Source organism: Corythoichthys intestinalis, chromosome 1 (assembly GCF_030265065.1).
Source record: "Corythoichthys intestinalis isolate RoL2023-P3 chromosome 1, ASM3026506v1, whole genome shotgun sequence".
Lineage (NCBI taxonomy): Eukaryota > Metazoa > Chordata > Actinopteri > Syngnathiformes > Syngnathidae > Corythoichthys > Corythoichthys intestinalis.
This window is the reverse complement of record NC_080395.1, coordinates 30,678,488-30,700,472: the sequence shown is the minus strand read 5'-3', so window position 1 is coordinate 30,700,472 and position 21,985 is coordinate 30,678,488. Positions and strand designations below refer to the sequence as shown.

Below are 21,985 nucleotides of genomic sequence, written 5' to 3'. Positions count from 1 at the left end.
GTGCTGCCGCCAGACCACGGTGACGCTACAATATTCTGACAGAGTAGCCAACGACGTCATGCATTAAGAGAGACAATAGCTAATTAATATGCCACCCTGTGGTCTGGGGTGTGAATTGCAACCTGTCAAAATGACGGACGGACTTCAGTTTTTTCCGTCACCGTTTTAAAAAAACGGTCAACGACGGAAAATATTCGGTTAACGCGACCCCTGGTGTCAAGACACAGCTGTGATTGGCCACAGCTGGATTTTTTGGGGATTTTATAGGTGAAATATGGTAATATAACAAGGGTCGCAATGCAGAAATTGCAGACATCAAGCAGTGGTCGAGATGTTTTTCATATATTACCCTTTTAAACTTTTTTTTTCTCCAATTTTTCTTTGTTTGGATCGATTATATATCGTCTAACATATCGGAGAAAATGCGACAGTAACAAAAAAAAAAAAAATACAATTAAGCGATAATTATTAGGTAAATATCTGTGACTTTTTTACAGACGCCATTTTTTTCATGTTAACTTAATTTGTCTAAAAGTTTAAAATATGCAAGTGAATAATTTTTTTAAGTCTTTTTTTTTATGCGAGATATGGGACATCAGTTAATTATTGTAAGCTAAAAACAACAGACATTTTGAATAATAAATATAATTAATTACCTTCGTTTTATGGCTGGGTTGAAAAAAAAGCGGTTGCGCGATGTCTGTAAACGGGGGTTTTCAGGGTAAAACGGACAAATTAAAAATAGTTCGGGGGCTTAATGTGCCATGACTCTGCTATGGCAGCATATAGACATATAGTTCTATCAAACCCAACAGTTGTTTTGTCTTAAAATACAGCAGTTTCTTTAAAAGAGGAGTGCAAGAGCAGAAACTGCTTTTTCAGTCTTGTCTGTTTTCCGCCATATATATATATATATATATATATATATATATATATATATATTAGGGCTGTCAAACGATTAAAATTTTTAATCGAGTTAATTACAGCTTAAAAATTAATTAATCGTAATTAATCGCAATTAATCGCAATTCAAACCATCTATAAAATATGCCATAATTTTGTGTAAATTATTGTTTGATAAGACACAAGATGGATATATACATTCAACATACGGTACATAAGGATTATTTGTTTATTATAACAATAAATCAACAAGATGGCATTAACATTAATAACATTCTGTTAAAGCGATCCATGGATAGAAAGACTTGTAGTTCTTAATAGAAAAATGTTGTACAAGTTAGAGAAATTTTCAATTTAATATAATTTGTAAAATTTTCAATCAAAAAATAAACTAGTAGCCCGCCATTGTTGATGTCAATAATTACTTACACAATGCTCATGGAGGCCTATAAAATCAGTCGCAAACAAGCGCCAGCAGAGGGCGGCAAAACTCCATAAAACACAACAACTGAGCGTTTCAATGTGTACTGTCATTTAAAACTCTCTGAGCGGGGCATCTGCGTTAATTGCGTCAAATATTTTAACGTGATTAATTTAAAAAATTAATTAACGCCCGTTAACGCGATAATTTTGACAGCCCTAATATATATATATATATATATATATATATACATATTACTGTATATATATAATGAAATTATCTAATACATCTGCAATGTTTTTCTTTCTTTTATTGATTCATATTGTTCGAACGAGGAAGCCAGACTGGCAGTTGCACTGAGAATAATGCCCTTTTTTCCCCTCTGAGCACCTGCCCCCAAATTGTATGTGCACACCACTGCTAAAAAAGATATGAAGAAAACATGCATTTAGCCTTGAGTTGGCTAAAAAATGCAATGATAATTGTGTACCGCTTCTGCCAAACCCATCATGAACAAAAAAACAAAACACACATTTCGGTGCCTTTTAACCACCCGCTTGTTTTATTGAAAACATGCCTGACATTGGTGAGTGACTTTCAGTTGATCTGATAATAGAGGTGACGCAATCAAGAGTTTGACTTACCATATTTTTCGGACTACAAGTCGCAGTATTTTTTTCATAGTTTGGTTGGGGGTGCGACTTATACCCTGGAGCGACTTATGTGTTAATTATGTATATAATGTATAATAATGTGTTAATTAATTGCATTATTAACACATTATTATATCATTTCACTTGTTATTTTGGTGTTCTGAAGTGACACTGATAGTTTGGTAAACTTGTTAGCATGTTCTTTATGCTATAGTTATCTGAATAACTCTTCATAGCTATGTTACGTTAACATACCGGCCACATTCGCATTTCATTGTTCATGCAACATCATACTGTACTCTTATTCAGCATGTTGTTCTCTATTGTATTTTTTTAATTGCCTTTTCAAGATGACATATCTGTTCTATTTGTTGGATTTTATCAATTAAATTAATCAATTAAATCAATTAAAAAATGCGACTCATCAGTGTTTACCATAGGATTTTAGGAGACTGTGGTGGGTGGGTCTCTGACCCTCGGGGTAGGGTGTGTGTGTACATTTTCAAGCCTGGTGTATCTCTTTAGGGCATTTTAAGACCGCTGAATGTAATATAAATTGCTGTATGCGGTGTCGCCGGATCGCGTCAAATGCAGCAGAATGCAGCAGACAGTAGTCACGTAGCCTGGTACACCAGACTCAGCCGCAATATGTTCCAATCCACGGTAAATTCGGTTTTACATGACCAAAAACACATCGAGTCGCTAAAACCAACAGTCTGTCTTGCGCTAGCCATGTTGAATATGTTGAAATGTCTCTCGCTAGTTTCTTGTCGTTTTACCGACGTCGCGTCAGCCCGTCGCTGATTGGTCCGCTCCGCTGTCTATTTGCTGTGGCTGGCTCCGCCCTGGAAATTTTTTTCTGCTGAACGGTGGCCAGACTCATAATCTCATAGCCAGGCATGAAAATGGGTCAGGGGTTAAAAAGGTGAGAAGGGTGTGGAGGAAATATGTTCCAGTCCACCCCAACAAAATATTGAGCTCTGTCGACCCACACTGTGTTTCAGCAGGGCGGGTGCTCGTAGATCAAAAGGGGCACATGAATAAGTATTTAATACACCTTAAAACAACATAACTTCAATTTTAACCAGCTTTAGATAATAATTGGCTGCGACTGTGACATACTTTAATTGGGAGGGGGCAACAGTGAATAGAAATCAAAACTGTCATCAACACTTTCTGGTTGTGACTCAGTCTGCCTGCCTCTTTTCTTCCTTCAACCTCTGCATCAAAACTTCCTTCCTCAACTTGTTCATCTGAGAACAAACCACATCAGATGGTCACTGAGCCACCAACAGCACAGTTTTCTAAAAAACTATTATTTCATTATTATCCATACTTAACAACTCTAGCAACGAATGATTGATAAAGCAATGACATAAAATCTTATAGAAAAATAACATTGTAATTGTGTTTATAATTGTATTTAATACCCAACTATCCTTGCAAACTTGTTCTTACCAGGTCTGCTATTCACCCAGCTGATGAGGTATCCACTGCCTTTAGCAGCCTCATCCAACTCATTTTTTTATCCCTCAATCTCCTTTCCCTACAAGGCATGTCTATGTAATGAAATATAAATATTTAAAAAAAAAAAAAAAAAAAAAAAAACAGACTCCCCGGTGGCTTTTAGTTTGAAAGCTTTCTTAATTTCTTTCTCTCTCAGTAACGATGGAGGTAGATTTGTGTTTTTATTATTCAATCAAAAAACAAAGTTACTTCTATCAAAAACAAAGTTGCTTCAATCAAAATACAGTATATGCTTTTAATCCCAAAAAAGTCACTTCAATTAAAAAAAATTGTTTTTGATTGCAAAAATAAATTTGAGACAAAAAAAGCATTTGAAAACTATTTTTCTTGATTGAAACAAATTTTTCCATTGACGTAATGTTGTTTTGCGTTTGGGCCACATTTTGGCTAGGACATTTGTGTCTTTATTATTCAATCAAATAAGTTGCTTCAAACAAAATATATATATATAAAAAGAAAAACTTTGCACATGTGTCAATCACCGTTTAACAAAGCCTGAGAGGGTTTGAGTAGACTCACGATGAAGCATTTAATAAAGCCAAGCATTTTCTAACTACTTTATTCTTGTTCAAAAATAATTCGGTGGGGCAGTAACATGTTTAAAACTCATAATTCTTACATTTTGAAGTGCTTGAAAACCATTTATAAATGATACTTTGGTGAAAAAAGTGAAGTCTTATATATATGTATCTTTTTTCCAATGTAAAATCTGAATAAATACATTGCACACGCACAAAAAAATGGGGGTGGGGGGGCGCTACTTCGCGGTTTTCACTTATTGCGGCGGGTTCTGGTCCCCATTAAACGCGAAAAACGAGGGATCCCTGTATTTCTGAAAAGTTTTAAACGAGACTGTGGCGGGCCGCCACAGTCTCGTTCATTGGTCGGAAACACTGCTCATACTCCGGTGCGACTTATATATGTTTTTTTTCCTCTTCGTTGGGCATTTTATGGCTGGTGCGACTTATATTCAGGTGCGACTTATAGTCCGAAAAATACGGTAAGTATCTTTGACGCAAACTGCAACAAAAAAACAAAACAAAACTTTTTTATACATTTTTTTTTTTTTTTTTAAACTACGTGGTATCATTACGGTATCGGCGACAGACAATATGGGACAGCTGGAGATCACAATTTGTTTGAAATTCTCTCAATGTGGTTGTTCATTATGTTTTATTTATTAGGAGAAAGCGGCTAGCATGAAGGGGTTAAGGGTGGGAGAGAGGAAGGAAGCAGACAGAAGAGGAGAGGAACAAACAACAACAAGAAATACATTACACGCCTACGATACCTATAAACATAGTGGTGCTATCGTTAGCTAATTACATTTACCCTTGGACACCATGGGTGGTCTGACAACCGAGGAGAAAGAGGAGTGGAGTCAAAATGAGATGTGATTAAGCGGGGTGGAGCGTACAACAATCAGCAATGTGAGGTGTGGAACCCAGTATTGTGTGAATCACTTGCAAGTTCAGCTATCTCTTCAAGTACTGTATTTTGTGGTTCAACATTGTATTACAGGGAAAGTGCTCAAACTCGTTTATAAATCCTTGATAAATTGAGGATGCAAACAATGTACAGGAATCCATCATTTTTCGCGGTTAATGGGGGCAAGAACCCGCCTTGATAAGTGAAGAACTGCTAAGTAGCCCCCCCAACAACAACAAAAAATGTGTGTGTGGGTGTTAATGTATTTATTCAGATTTAGCAATGGAGAGAGAGAGATAAGACATGTTTTTTCACTTTTTCCCCAAAGAATAATTATTTAAAACAAAACAAAAAAAAACTTATGTATTTATATAATGTACATATTTTAATTAGGGCTGTCAAACGATTAAAAATTTTAATCGAGTTAATTACAGCTTAAAAATTAATTAATCGTAATTAATCGCAATTAATCGCAATTCAAACCATCTATAAAATATGCAATATTTTTCTGTAAATTATATATATATTCTGTAAAATAAATTGTTGGATATTGAAAGATAAGACACAAGATGGATATATACATTCAACATACGGTACATAAGGACTGTAGTGGTTATTTCACTCTACTGTCATTTAAATCTGTCGATGCTGTCCTCACTCCGAAGCGTCTACTTTTTCCAAAGCTAGACAGCTAGTGAACGACGCCTTAATAATCAGACTTTTTCCTTTTTCATCTGATTTATTAATAAAATGGCCTCAAACCATTGTCCACTTTAGACTGTCGTAAAACTACAAAAAAAAAGTACACAAGCATTGCATTAGCAACAACGTTAGCTTAGCACGCTATACAGGTTCACTAAGCATAAACAAAAAGCATCTCATACAAAAAATATAACATTTCGCTTACTAACATAATATGTATATTCTCTACAACAACCATACTTACGGACAAATCTTGTCCAAGGATCATATAAGCACAACATTACAACGTAGGCGTCAGCCCGAGACGTCGTGCAGCCATATTGAACTGGCAAGAAAACAATAAACCATGTCACAAAGCGACCACAACAGTTCGCTGTTAGACAGCACAAAAAGCCTTGCTGTAAAACTTACTAAAAGGCAGAATACTGTCTGAGCGGGACATGTGCGTTAATTGCGTCAAATATTTTAACGTGATTAATTTTAAAAAATTAATTACCACGCGTTAACGCGATAATTTTGACAGCCCTAATTTTAATAAATGTTTTTTTTAAGAATTCAAATTTGTAATAATTATGATAAGTTTTAAACATGTTACTGTCCCACCGAATTATTTTGAAACAAGAATAACATAGAAAAATGATTGTTTTTATTAACTGCTGAATTGAGTGAGTCCACTCAAATTCGCTCACGCTGCTCACTTACACACAATGAGTTAACAAAGCTAAACGATGATTGACACATGCGGCCCCTTGAAGTTTCGACTTCAAAACTTCTCTGGCAAGATCAAACCTTAACGCCTGTCAATCATCTTTAACTTTAACAAGCAACTCCAGTGCACTGCCTGACCAATAAAAGCAGCAGGAGGGAGAGTGAGACTACGCGATCGTATTGGGACAGCTCTATAAAATACTGTATTTATTTTTTAACTGAAAAAAAAATCTGCGATGGACTGAGGGCAAAAGTTTGAAGCACGAAGTAGCGAGGGATCACTGTATTGCAAAATGTGTATTCTCAGTTGTGGCATTTTATCAAGCAGCAGCAACTTTATAAATTTGTGCCTTTGGCACATTCAGCTGTTGCATCATAGAACAAAGTTATAGCGTTTTCTGGAGCTACCTGAATAACACTAACTTCTCATTTCATTAAGCACGACACATACATACATGGTGGACGGCAACTTACTTGCCAGAAGCACGTGTACCGTCCGGCTAGTCAGGGCTCCATGTGCGCTGGCACTCACGCAGCTGTAGCCCCCCTCCAGAGCCTGGAGGGGTGCTCCGTCCTCAGAGGAAGGCGACAGAAGGAGGGACCGATCAATGACATACCGCAGCGCGCCGCTTCCCTCTGGGGGAAGGGGCGTGTTGTTATGCAGCCAGGTGATGTTGAACGGTGTGTCGTTGGCCCCTAAGTTACAGTCAAGCGTGAGGGGGGACCCCGGCTCCAAGACTACATAACTGGGTCCAGCCCCGCAGCTCAGCTCCACCGAAGCAGGCTTATCTGCAAATTAAGAAAAAAGGGAATCATCGATATGGACATGGAGTATAATCCGGAGGGGGTGCGATAATAACAACCGTAAGGTTATCTTAGTCAATGAGATTCCAGAACAAACCAAAATAAGAGAAAGTGTGAACAGAGAAAATATTGGGGATTTACTCCTTTGGTGAGGTTATAAACAGTAACTGTCAGCTAAAATTTCCCAATTAGAGTTCTCGAAAGGAGAGCAATAACAATGTGTCATCAGTGGATGTGCAAGCCAAAAGCCGAGTCCGCTTATTAGAAACGATTTGAAGTGTAATGCATTGCTTGGTATGACCTGCATGCTGCCTTTACCCAATCATGCCTCTCTGCAGCCTACATTTGATTTACAATTGAATTTAAATATTAACGTTTGTTTCACTCTTGGATTAGATTATTGCTGTTCTTGGCTGTTGTATAATTTATCATTTTATAGCAGGGTTTCGATGGAGTCAAGAGCATTTGTAACATGCACACTCACACACGGATCATAGGGATATGCATTCCTGAGGAGGGACATTTTGTGGACAGAGAGGAGTCAAGTGAGGAAAATGAGATGGAGAGGGTGTGGCTTTGGAAATGAAACGGGCACAGACTCTGTTAAAGAATTTGAATGTCAGAGCATTAAATTTAAAGGGGTCCCCCCTCTTGGAGCCAGAGATGTTTGGATATGAGTCTAGTCTGTGCTCACCAGCAGCACTGGGAAATTATTTTGTGCATGTTCTTTATGAATATAAGTATTTTCATATCTTTCGATGTGTCTTCTTCAAAGTAGAAGTAAATGTAACTTGACTTTTCACTCGGATGCAATGATATGAACATGAACTACTATAAAAAATCCATTGTATTACACCGATTTGGTCTTCTTATATAATTCGAACAGTTTTTGATATTCATATATTTATTTTTACTGGTAGTTTTAAAGAATCTGCAACGAATAGAAAGACCTGAGAGAGTAGTTAAACATTTCATTCTAAATCAAAGTATAGCTACATCTTTAAAAAAGTTTTGTGTTATAAATGAAAACAGTCATCGTTATCATTAACAGATAAACCATCTGATCTCCCTACATCACAGAGAGCAAGAGAAATTGAATGTGAAAATTCGCATTACCCAACCCAGCCGCAGTAACGTGTGGAATCCTGGTTAAAGTAAGACTGTAGTATTTATTAATCAAAAGTACTACTAATACTAATACATAGGCAAGTGACTAGCCGCCATTCAAACATACATTCACTACTGCACAGATAACTTCCTTTCCTTTTTTTTATTTGAATGAACAGTATCTAACTTTGATAATTTTGGTTGGTTCATTTCCTCTGCTGTGTGAGACTGCTTTTCAATTTAGTTCTGTGGAAAACATGACGACAACAGAGAAAGACAGAAAGAAAGGGATGAGGTTCTTGGGATAAAAGCTCCTAATGACTGAAGTGGGAGATAAAAAGGAGCTAAAGACTCAATCTGTGTGACAGGCTGTTACGTGATTGGTTTTCATAAGGAGCAAAGCTAAGACAGGTAAAATGCACTGCACTGAAATTACTTTAAAAGTCCACTTAAATGCAGTGTGGTGCTCAAATCTGGAATTTTGAGCATGTCAGACAGTCAGGTCACTGGGTTTGTCCACTGCATCCAGCCCATGCATTTTCAACCATTATTGCATCGTCATACATTATGCATCAACATCTGTTAAATTAGCTCTACTTTGGGGGAGAGCTTGCATCAAATTTCCTAAAAATTACTAATTTATTAAACCATTTAAATGAATCGGCAGCACTCTCCAGTCTAAATGCATGGTCTGTTTTAGTGTATGGACTAGTTTATGTAGGGGAATGACTATTTATGAGCAACAGTGACACATCTTGTTCAGCTTATTAATTCTATTGATTCTGCATAACCTAGTGTCAGTGTTGTGCATGGTGCTGACCAGCAGTTTTCAGAGCAGATAATAGTTTAACATTAAGAAAGGCAGCATCACAGAATTTTTATTTCCTGCCTTTTTTGCATATTACAGCAAAATACAGTAGACCCTCCAAGTTGTAGAGCTGGACAATATTATGATGACACAATGCACATACTGTATCGCAATACGTCGTTCAGTTTTTATTATCATGTTATCATATTTTTAATATTTTATAATTATCCTTTTTTTTCTTCATCCATTTTTCTCACAGACGCCATCTTACCATGTGACCTCACAGGTCAAGGTTACACACAAGCATAATTCTTGTTTAATGCGGCACAAGCAACCACAGTCAGCTGTTACTAGATGCCACATTGTATTTGGCGTGCTGGACGCATAACCGCAAATTAAAAAAAAAAAGAAAATTTAAAAATAAAAAAAAACAGATTTTCACATAGTTATTTTAAACATAAAATATGTAGGGCTATTGTCATGTTTATATTAGGGCTGTCAAACGATTAAAAATTTTAATCGAGTTAATTACAGCTTAAAAATTAATTAATCGTAATTAATCGCAATTCAAACCATCTATAAAATATGCCATATTTTTCTGAAAATTATTGTTGGAATGGAAAGATAAGACACAAGACGGATATATACATTCAACATACGGTACATAAGTACTGTATTTGTTTATTATAACAATAAATCAATAAGATGGCATTAACATTATTAACATTCTCTTAAAGCGATCCATGGGTAGAAAGACTTGTTGTTCTTAAAAGATAAATGTTAGTGCAAGTTATAGAAATTTTATATTAAAACCCCTCTTAATGTTTTCGCTTTATTAAAATCTGTAACATTTTCAATCAAAAAATAAACTAGTAGCTCGCCATTGTTGATGTCAATAATTACACAATGCTCACTCATGGTGCAACACATAAAATCAGTTGTACCCAAACGCCAGCAGAGGGTGCCAAACACCAAAAAACAAGTAACAAGCGGACACTCCACTGTGCTGTCATTTTAATATGTTTGAGCGGGCCATGTGCGTTAATTGTGTCAAATATTTTAACGTGATTAATTTAAAAAATTCATTACCGTCCGTTAACGCGATCATTTTAACAGCCCTAGTTTATATGCATTATTACTGTATTGTGAAGTTGCAGTATTATATTGTGAACGTTATACTGTGACTGACTTGTGGAATGCATGCATCCCTCCTATAGCACATTTCATAAAACTACTATTTAAGTTTCCACACGCACATTGATATCCTGAAGATTCCCTTCTCTTGCTCTGGTGTCGGATTAATTATGTTAATGGGCAAGGGAATTTTTCCTTGATTAAATGAGACCTGACCCCCCTGCTGTCTCTTCTTGATGAAGAGGCTGGGTAAAGCACAGATAGGAAGCACCACGTTCTTATACAAGGAAAAACACAAACATAATCATGTAATGGAGACATATTAAGGTACAGTGGGTACTGTACATGAGTACACTCAGGCCAATCAGACCCAAAACAAAAAATCATGATAGGATTTCAGAGGCACATATGACCATGCATGCGCAACACTCCACGGCTCATCAACATTTCAAATCCAGTAATTAGGTCTTATTAAGTCATTAAAATAACTATTAACCAGCTCACTGAGAACTTGGCTAAAGTTAGAGATCGGTCTATACAGTATGTGTTAGGTATGCAGTATGTGATGAAACAGAAGCAGAACATTCTAAAAAAATTAAGGTTTTGTTCTTTCATGGGGGACATTTTGCCTTGATCATCAGTTGGTTAAATATATACAGTGGGGCAAATAAGTATTTAGTCAACCACCAATTGTGCAAGTTCTTTTCCTACTTGAAAAGATTAAAGAGGCCTGTAATTGTCAACATGGGTAAACCTCAACCATGAGAGACAGAATGTGGGGGAAAAAAACAGAAAATCACATTGTTTGATTTTTAAAGAATTTATTTCCAAATTAGAGTGGAAAATAAGTATTTGATACCTACAAACAAGCAAGATTTCTGGCTGTCAAAGAGGTCAAACTTCTAACGAGGTCTAACGAGGCTCCACTCGCTACCTGTATTAATGGCACCTGTTTTAACTCATTATCGGTATAAAAGACACCTGTCAGTCACACTCCAAACTTCTCTATGGCCAAGACCAAAGAGCTGTCAAAGGACACCAGACACAAAATTGTACACCTGCACAAGGCTGGGAAGACTGAATCTGCAATAGACAAAACGTTTGGTGTAAAGAAATCAACCGTGGGAGCTATTATTAGAAAATGGAAGACATACAAGACCACTGATAATCTCCCTCGATTTGGGGCTCCATGCAAGATCTCACCCCGTGGCGTCAAAATGATAACAAGAACGGTGAGCAAAACCCCCAGAACCACATGGGGGACCTAGTGAATCACCTACAGAGAGCTGGGACTAAAGTAACAAAGGATACTATCAGTATCACAATGCGCCGCCAGGGACTCAAATCCTGCACTGCCAGACGTGTCCCCCTGCTGAAGCCAGTACACGTCCAGGCCCGTCTGCGGTTCGCTAGAGAGCATTTGGATAATCCAGAAGAGGACTGGGAGAATGTGTTATGGTCAGATGAAACCAAAATAGAACTTCTTGGTAGAAACACAGGTTCTCGTGTTTGGAGGAGAAAGAATACTGAATTGCATCCGAAGAACACCATACCCACTATGAAGCATGGGGGTTTAAACATCATGCTTTGGGGCTGTTTTCTGCAAAGGGACCAGGATGACTGATCTGTGTAAAGGAAAAAATGAATGGGGCCATGTATCGAGAGATTTTAATTTAAAATCTCCTTCCATCAGCAAGGGCATTGAAGATGAGATGTGGCTGGGTCCTTCAGCATGACAATGATCCCAAACACACAGCCAGGGCAACAAAGGAGGGGCTCCGTAAGAAGCATTTCAAGGTCCTGGAGTGGCCTCGCCAGTCTCCAGATCTCAACCCCATAGAAAATCTGTGGAGGGAGTTGAAAGTCCGTGTTGCCCAACGAAAGCCCCAAAACATCCCTGCTCTAGAGGAGATCTGCATGGAGGAATGGGCCAAAATACCAGCAACAGTGTGTGAAAAGCTTGTGAAGAGTTACAGAAAACGTTTGGCCTCCGTTATTGCCAACAAACAGTCCATAACAAAGTATTGAGATGAACTTTTGGTATTGACCAAATACTTATTTTCCACCATGATTTGCAAATAAATTCTTTAAAAATCAAACAATGTGATTTTCTGTTTTTTCTTCCACAATCTGTCTCTCATGGTTGAGGTTTACCCATGTTGACAATTACAGGCCTCTCTAATATTTTCAAGTGGGAGAACTTGCACAATTAGTGGTTGACTAAATACTTATTTGCCCCACTCTAATTACTCATTTGAGTTGTAATCAGATGATTGAGTTGGTTATTGAAGAATATTTTATTAATCTGACTTCAAAAGTGTTGATTTGTTTTAAAAAGTGATGCCAGTTTCAGTTCACTCTTTTTGGCTTGGATGAATTCTGCCTAAAGCTACGTTGAACACTAAAAATGCAATTTTAATAGGACTTGTGTTTAAATCCTTATTCATTTGCCAATTTCTGGGTAAGTTGATAGTATTTTTTTTTAACTTGTTTGGAATCAGAAAGCAAAACACAAAACAGCTAAACTAATAGTTAATAAGACAATTCGATACTTCATACCAAACTGATGTAAAAGAGCATAATTGTAAGAAACTTGGGGCTAAATAAAATAGCTTGCTAGTTTGGAAACTGACAGGCAAGTTGTACTACCACAAAAGCAAAGCTGTTTGAAGTGTTTATGATTAATATTTGAGCTGTTTTTCTGTTCTCTTTATAGCACTGCATACGTTAGTATGGTTCCAGTTTAGAGCTTTGCCGAAACCTGAGCTTTGCTTTGACCGGGGTCTTCGGTGCTCCACAGGTTGTATGTTGACAATGAGCCTAACCTAGTGATATTCATTTGGCTGTGTCACTCTCAATGTGTTATCCTTCCTTCAACACCCCCTCCTCTTGGTGTCTGTTTTCATGAACCTTGTGAAGAACTGGAGTCAGGGTTTCCCCCAGAAAAAAATGACAGGTGGCATAGAAGCCCAATGGCAGTCCATGTTTTGGGGAACAAATATATCAAAAAATAAAACGAAAGTTGAAGGAAAATTTGAAATTATGACTATGATATGATACTAGCCATTCATTAACATTAATTAAACATAGAGTCTTACAAAAATGTGCAGTCATGAAGTACAGTTTAACAAGGAAAAAATATATATAGATAAAATGCAATTCAGTGAAATGGCAGAGAGCTGGGACAAGTTTGTCCACATATCGACCATAAAGTGTCGGTATTATGCTTTCAACAGTATCACCAGGCGTGGTTAAAAAAAATACTTCAAATATGCATTAATACTTTATTTTAGTGCTGCAACGATTAATCGATTAACTCGAGTATTCGATTAGAATAAAAGCTTCGAATTAAATTTTGCTGCTTCGAGTATTCATTTAATTAAAGTGGCATTGTAATGGTTTGTTTTTGAAAGTGTTTGCATTTAGTTTTTTGATTTGGGTGGATACACTGCCCTCTGGTCTGCCTCATTTTACATGGCCAAATCCAGCTGCTCCCTGTTAAGACCAACATAAGCTAGGTTTTTGTTTTAGCTAATGTTTTTTGATGCATTCGTAATTTAGTTTAAAGGTATATTTAACCAACTTTTGTGGGAATATATGTCTGAACCATTTGTTAAGAGCATTGTAAAAAAAAAAAAGTTAGTATTTTATAGCATTTAAGCTAGTGGACTTTTGCTATGTAAGTTAGCCAATTGTTCTTTTCTTGTACATATGTAGATCCTGATTTATTTAATTATTTTCTTATACCGTTTGAGGCCCAGCTCAGGTATTTTAATTTTTTCATGTTTATCCGATTACTCGATTATTTGAACTAACTAGTTCATCGATTAATCCACTACTAAAATAATTGATAGCTGTAGCCCTAGTGTGTTATCAAGCGTAATGAAATTTTTAGGTAAGAAGATTTTTTTTTTTTAATAAGATCTAGACGTTTTTGAGTGAAAACAGTATAAAAGTGGGGGTTTTTCTAGTCACTTCTGAGATGCAATTGTTGGCTGTTTTCAACAATGTACATGGAAAATAAAGACATTGATCGACTGAAAATGGTTCAATATTAGATGAAATGTCTTGTTTTCTCATGTATATTTTAGGGCTGTCAAACGATTAAAATGTTTAATCGAGTTAATTACAGCTTAAAATTAATTAATCATAATTAATCGCAATTCAAACCATCTATAAAATATGCCATATTTTTCTGTAAATTATTGTTGGAATGGAAAGATAAGACATAAGACGGATATATACATTCAACATAGGGTACATAAGTACTGTATTTGTTTATTATAACAGTAAATCAACCAGATGGTATTAACATTATTAACATTCTGTTAAAGCGATCCATGGATAGAAAGACTTGTAGTTCTTAAAAGATAAATGTTAGTACAAGTTATAGAAATTTCATATTAAACCCCCTCTTAATGTTTTTGTTTTATTAAAATTTGTAAAATTTTCAATCATAAAATTAACTAGTAGCTCACCGTTGTTGATGTCAATAATTACACAATGCTTATAGTGCTGAAACACATAAAATCAGGCGCACCCAAGGGCTAGCAGAGGGCGACAAAACATCAAAAAACACAAGTAACAAGTGGACTTTGCACTGTGCGGTCATTTTAATCTGTTTGAGCAAGGCATGTGCGTTAAATGTGTCAAATATTTTAACGTGATTAATTTTTAAAAAAATAATTACCGCCCGTTAACACCATAATTTTGACAGCCCTAGTATATTTATAATTGCTCCTTACCTAAAAAATGTTTATCCGATTACTCGATTAGTCGAAAGACTTTTCAGTCGAATACTCGATTACTAAAATATTCGATAGCTGCAGCCCGACTTTATTTACTAAAATACAATCAATGTGAAATACAGTAGATGAGCAGAGGGTGGCGAGGAGGTATATGGAGATAAGCACTTGGAGGTAAAGACAGCAGAGTGAAGTTGGACGTTTGCCCAACGTTCACCTGTGCTTTTAAAGACGCACATGTTCTCTCTGGGGTTAGAAATGCTACAAAATGACAACAACAAACAAAGGAACAAACACAAAATAAAATAAACATTTAATAAAAAGTAAAAATAAATAAAAATTTAAAGAAATAAAAATGATGCAGAGGTTACTGTCCACTTGCCCCTAATGCAACCAGAATCCTATGACAAGCGGGAAATGTTACACTCATGTCTGAAACCTAAACATTGTAGAAAATGGATGTATTAATAGTTGTGTAGCTTTCTGATGGTTATGTAGCTTTTTGCACCAGCTAATGGCAATAAAAAAACTTTTTGTGCTCTTACGTTGTTGGATTCGCAACACTCCAAACAGAGGACTTGATGTTTTGCTTGAAGGCGCTGTGAGGCAATGATTCACTCAACGATGTGAACAGCTGCCCTATCAGGACCACAGACGTTCCAGCTGTGTTTCCTCCCATGACGAAACTTGAGTGCACTTCTCACAGAGACTCATCCTCCACGCAAACACATCAACAGGTTCTGGGAACTTCTACAAATAAGATCTTACGTTCTTAAGTTGAACAATGCGACAGGAAGTTCTTACTGCATGAATAATAAAAGAAAAAGCGCTCTTCATCATATTTCAAATTCCGTCATCTCAATTCTTGCTGCAAATCCTCACAAAATGACAATGATTACAATGTACCAAGTGACTTCTAGTATATTTACAAACTTTGTTTCAGTACAGCTAGTGTTAATTTCTTAACACTTTTTGTAAATGCACCTAATGACAACGAATTAGGAAAGAATACAGTGCTTGCCAAAAGTATAGGAACCCCTGCAATATTGTCAGATAATGCTCAAAATCTGCCAGAAAATGATTGCAATTACAAAAGCGTTGGTATTAATATCTTCATTTATTTTGCTTGCAATGAAAAATCTCAAAACAGAATGGGAAAAAAAATTAAATCGATATAATTTTACACAAAACTCCAAAAAAGGGCCAGACAAAAGTATTGGCACCCTTTGAAAAATCAAGTGATGCTTCTCTAATTTGTGTAATTAACAGCAATAGTGGCAATAACTAAATCACACTAGCAGCTAGTTAAAATAGATTAAAGTTGACTCAACCTCTGCCCTGTGTCCTTGTGTGTACCACATTGAGCATTAAGGAAAGAAAGAGGACAAAAGAACTGTCTGAGGGCTTCAGAAGCAAAATTGTGAGGAAGCATGGGCAATCTCAAGGCTACAAGTCCATCTCCAAAGACCTGAATGTTCCTGTGTCTACCGTGCGGAGTGTCATCAATAAGTCTAAAGCCCATTGCACTGTGGCTAATCTCCCTAGATGTGCACGGAAACAAAAAATTGACGAGAGATTTCAACGAAAGATTGTGCGGATGGTTGATAAAGAACCTCGACTAACATCCAAACAAGTTCAAGCTGTCCTGCAGTCCGAGGGACGAACAGTGTCAACTCGTACAACTCGTAGGATATCCAGGAAGACCCCACTTCTGAGCCAGAGACATCAAAAAGCCAGGCTGGAGTTTGCCAAAACTTACCTGACAATGCCAAAAACGTTTTGGAACAATGTTCTCTGGTCAGATGAGACAAAAGTAGAGCTTTCTGGGAAAAGGCATCAACATACAGTAGACTTTATAGGGAAAAAAACGAGGCCTTCAAAGAAAAGAACACTGTCCCACAGTCAAACATGGTGGAGGTTCCCCTTATGTTTTGGGGTTGCTTTGCTTCCGCCTGCACTGGAGTGCCTGACCGTGTGCATGGCATAATGAAGTCAGAAGACTACCAACAAATTTTGCAGCAAAATGTAGGGGGCCCAGTGTGAGAAAGCTGCGTCTCCTTCAGAGGTTATGGTTCTTCCATCAGGACAATGACCCAAAACACACTGCAAAAAGCACTAGGAAATGGTTTGAGAGAAAGTACCGGAGACCTCTAAAGTGGCCAGCAATGAGTCCAGACCTGAATCCCATAGAACACCTGTGGAGAGATCTGAAAATGGCAGTTTGGAGAAGGCACTCTTCAAATCTCAAAGATCTGGAGCAGTTGGCTAATGAAGAATGGTCTAAAATTCCAGCAGAGCATTGAAAGAAACTCATTGATGGATACCGGAAGTGGTTGTTCGCAGTTATTTTGTCTAAAGGTTGTGCTACCAAGTATTAGGCTGAGGGTGCCAATACTTTTGTCCGGCCCATTTTTGGAGTTTTGAGTAAAATTTTTTCATTCTCTTTTGTGTTTTTTCATTGCAAGCAAAACAAATGAAGATATTACTACCAAAACATTTGTTATTGCAATCATTTTCTGGGATAAATTGAGCATTATCTGACAGAATTGCAGGGGCGCCAATACTTTTGGCCAGCAGTGTACGTACAGTGTAGGGATGTCCCCGATCCGATCACGTGATTGGAAATCAGACCGATCGATTTTCAGAGGATCGGAAGCGGATAAAAAGGATTGGATTTAATTTTTTTTTTTAATTATTTAATTTTCAGAGGGATAAAAGTAACAAAATAATCCATTGCAAAAAGATATAAGAATAGATGGCGGAAAACACTCAAGAGACTTGAAGTTCCCCTCTGAGACCACCAATTTGGCAAAATGTCAAAATTATCCGATATGCATGTGTGTGATACATCATTGGAAAGCTTAAAATCTCAATTTTCTGGGGGAAGAAACATTTTGGACAGGAGGGCTTTTTATTTATTTATTTTTTTAATGTTTTTTTAAACAGCAAAACCCTATCTGGAGGTGAGAGCACACAAGAGCAGAATTACAGACGCCATGACTTTAACGAGATATTATCGCGTACTTACCATGTTTTGATCCAAAACCTCCGTGTAGCATGTATCACTGAGTGTCAAGACACAGCTGCGAATGGCCACAGCTAGATTTTTTGCGGATTTTATGGGTGAAACACGGTAATATAACAAGGGTCGTGATGCATAAATCGCAGACATCAGGGAGTGGTCGAGATTTTCTTTTTTCATGTATTTACTCTTTTAAATGTTTTTTTTTTTTTTCAATTTTTCATCATTTGGATCGATTATTTATCAGTTAACATATGAGAAAATGTGACAGTAACAAAAAAATACAATTAAGCGATAGTTATGAGGTAGATATCCGTGACTTTTTTACAGACACCATTTTTTCATCGTGACGTAATTTGTTGAAAAGTTTAAAATATGGGAGTTGATCATTTTTTAAAGTCTTTTTTTTTTCTTAACAGACATTTTGAATAATATTTAAATACAATGAATTACCTTTGTTTTATGGCTGGGATGGAACAAAAGCGGTTTTCGCGACGTCTGTAAACGGGGGTTTCCAGGGTAAAACAGACCAAATAAAGATAGTGCGGGAGCTCAATGCGCCATGAATCTGCTGTGGCAGCATATAGACATATTGTTCTTTGAAACACAACAGTTGTTTTGGCTTAAAATACAGCAGTTTCTTTTAAAGAGGAGTGTAAGAGCAGAAACTGCTTTTTCAGTCTTGTCTGTGTTTTTGTCGCCATATACATTATATAACACTCTGGGAAACGCAGAAGAGGAAGTACATTAAACAGTACAGGACTGTTTGGAACTTTTTTTTCTCTGTATCAGATCAGGACTATCCGCAGAGTTTCAGAATCAGGTGATTCGGACCAAGGAGGCACATTTGGCTGTTTAAGAGTAAAGTAGGATATAAATTCAGAGATGAAAATTTCTTGCTTATCCATTTTTAGGTGGGATAACTTAAAAAGACCCTGGTCAAAATGCTTTAAAAGCCTCTTAAGACTGGATCTGTTTCAGGATGTTGTTGCTTGTGTGCTAAAGAAAATTTGTCCTATACTTAAATGCATGATCTCTTCCTTTGCTTCAGTCAAACAACTACCTACTAATTTAAGGAAAATTGGGCAAGTCGTCATACTCAATAACAAATAACCGTTCACGGAAGCACAACAAAGTCCTGATGGTTAAACTTTTAGTCTGTAATGAAACTCAATGTTGATTTTACACATGCATAAGAGTATACCACTCATACTTGATGTCGTCTGAATAATTAATGGCCTACTTATGGATAACGGAAGACACAAATCTACCTCCATACAAACCCTGTTGTGATGAAACTGCAGCAGTCTCTTGCATCCCCATTGAGTATAGACGTGTGGGAACCAGAACATAAGTGGATGGAAGGGAAGCTAAAGAATGAGAGTGGAGGAGGGTAGGGGAAGTGTCGTTGCTCTCGTTCATACCTCCTGTTCTATGTACAGTGCTCATTCATCCTTGCCTCGAGTCATCCAATCAGATGGCGGTGGGCCCCATTTGCATGACTGGCCTCACAGCAACATGGGGGCCATCGCATAAGTCACACTAAACTTAATCCTGATCAGAGCAATCATCCGACAAATAAAATAATATGTAGCAGATAGACATTGCGTTTAATACAAGACTAAGCTAAGCAAAAATATATGGTCAGAAGTTTGGAAAGGCCTAAACTACCTCTCCTCTTTTTGTTGCTGCTCACCGAGGTGGCATGCACAGACTTAATAATGTCCGTGTGCATCTCACACCAGAATGATAAATGAGACTATGGCTTGACATGCTGTATGCACCACCAGGGAACGGACATATAGCGGTGACGGATCAACATTTCCACAATTATTCACGGCCGCATCTGCATGCCCGTGACCACCTACAGCAGAGCTCCTCCTAAACAAATAAGTCAGTCCCAAGTCATTACTTCACATCAGGCCCTGCCGATGCTTATTGATGCGTCTTCTCTGGAAAAAGTAAATCCTTGCAGTTCCATGTGTGAGTGAATGTCAGGGTAGTCAACAACAGCATGCACAGATAGTTCAAGCACAGCATGAGCAATTCGATTGTCTGCTCAATAAATCCATGTGTGATAATGCTGAGATACAGTAGGTATGGAAGATTTGTTTCTACGTTTTCATTTTTGTAAAATCCTGATAGTAAGGCTGGGTGATGTTGAGATTGAAATTGAAGACAGGAAAAAAAAAATAGATCGAGCTCAGAGATCAACGGTGCTATATTTAATCGACTATACTGTATGTAGTTTGGCAGATTTTGAACAGTCCCTCAAAAAGAGTCGAATCTGGATGCTTTTCAATCGGTTTATTACAATGCAAGTGAGGTATACTTTTAACATAGGTGGGTAGTAATGCGCTATATCTACTCAGTTTACTTGAGTACCCTTATGAGAAAGATGTACTTCTAAGAGTAGTTTTACAAAGCCATACTTTTTATTTTTACTTGAGTAGATTTGTGAAGAAAAAAACGCTATTCTTACTCTGCTACTTTGGGCCACATAAGAATCATTACACTTTTCCTCTTTATTCTACATATTAGATTTATTATTATTATTATTATTTTTTTTTTTTTGCAAGTGATGCCAAGATTAGCTCTACTAATTTCACCAATGAGACGTCGCAACAATAATCACGTGACTCCACTATACCAATCTGACGCAAGCTTGCCATTCTATGATCACACAAGCCTGTTCAATCACGTGGCATCTTTAAAGCACCTTAAAAAATGAAGTATTTGACATAGAGCGCTGCCCTCAACATGCTAATCAAGCTAGCATCCAGTGTTGCTAATTACGGCGTTAGAGTATAACAGTGTTTCTAACGATGTTAGTTTTTTCAGTAGTGAGTAATCCAATTAATTAATTTTCCCATCTTTGCAACGCCGTTACTATTACTGAAGATGTGAAGGGGTGCGTTACCACAATTTGGTTGAATGGAGCGCAAGTTGTCTGATTTTGTCACACATCTGCCTGCCTGCCCTGGAGAGTGCAGAGCAGGAAGGGGGTGGTGAAACGTTGCATTCACGTTCTCGTTAGCATTAGCATTTAGCGGGACAAGCACCATCTTAAACTCTTGGGCAACTTTTTATTACATGCAATTTATGGCTTCCAGGTGGGTACAAAATAATCTACTGTTAAAGTTAAAATATGTATACCGTTACACTGTTATACAGATGAAATCTTAAAAAAAAAGTCTTAAAGTGTGACCAAGATGGGTTTTTTTTAAAATGAAAAAATCTGTTGTCTTTGATAGAACAATATGTCTATATGCTGCCATAGCAGATTCATGGCGCATTAACTCACCGAACTATTTTTAATTTGTCCGTTTTACCCCAGAAACCCCCGTTTACAGATGTGGCGCAACTGCTTTTGTTTCAACTTAGCCATAAAAAGAAGGTAAGTAATCATATTTATTATTCGAAATGTCTGTCATTTTTAGCTTAGAATCATTAGTTGATGTCTAATATTTAGTTTACAAAAAAAAAAAAAAAAAAAAAAAAAAAAAAAACGACTTTAAAAAATTTTTACTCGCATATTTTAAACTTTTAAACCAATTACGTAACAATGAAAAATTAGCGTCCGTAAAAAAAAAAGTCACGGATATCTACCTCATAACTACCCCATAACATAACAACACTGCGAGCAACACAATGGGAAACATCATTGTACAGAAACGACCACTTAAATAAAACAAAACTACACGACAAAAAACAAAACAGCATAAAACCATGTTACAGAAAATTAAATTGTGCAAAAAATTGAGATCGACAATATGAAAAAAAGATTGTAATCAGATTACCCTTCATTTAAGGTAGGTATGTAATATATTGTCATATATTTTTAGAGTTGGGTGTATTTGAAAAAAGGCAACCAGGTAATTTGCTGATATTTATTGAGATTTTTTGGGGGGCTAGAAGTACCGTATTGGCCCGAATATAAGACGGTGTTTTTTTGCATTGAAATAAGATTGAAAAAGAGGGGGTCGTCTTATATTCGCGGTCTAGATATTATACCCATTCACG

At 36.9% G+C, this 21,985-nt stretch overlaps 1 protein-coding gene across 4 annotated transcripts in view; it reads right to left on the bottom strand.

Moving 5' to 3' along the window:
- The window catches only part of igdcc4 (immunoglobulin superfamily, DCC subclass, member 4), a 136,493-nt gene that overhangs the window by 72,819 nt on the left and 41,689 nt on the right, over positions 1-21,985 (bottom strand). For all 4 annotated transcript variants that reach the window (XM_057845967.1, XM_057845993.1, XM_057845984.1 and 1 more), the window contains exon 2: positions 6,817-7,131. In XM_057845967.1, the coding sequence (XP_057701950.1) occupies positions 6,817-7,131 (315 nt within the window). The remainder of the gene's footprint in view (positions 1-6,816; positions 7,132-21,985) is intronic.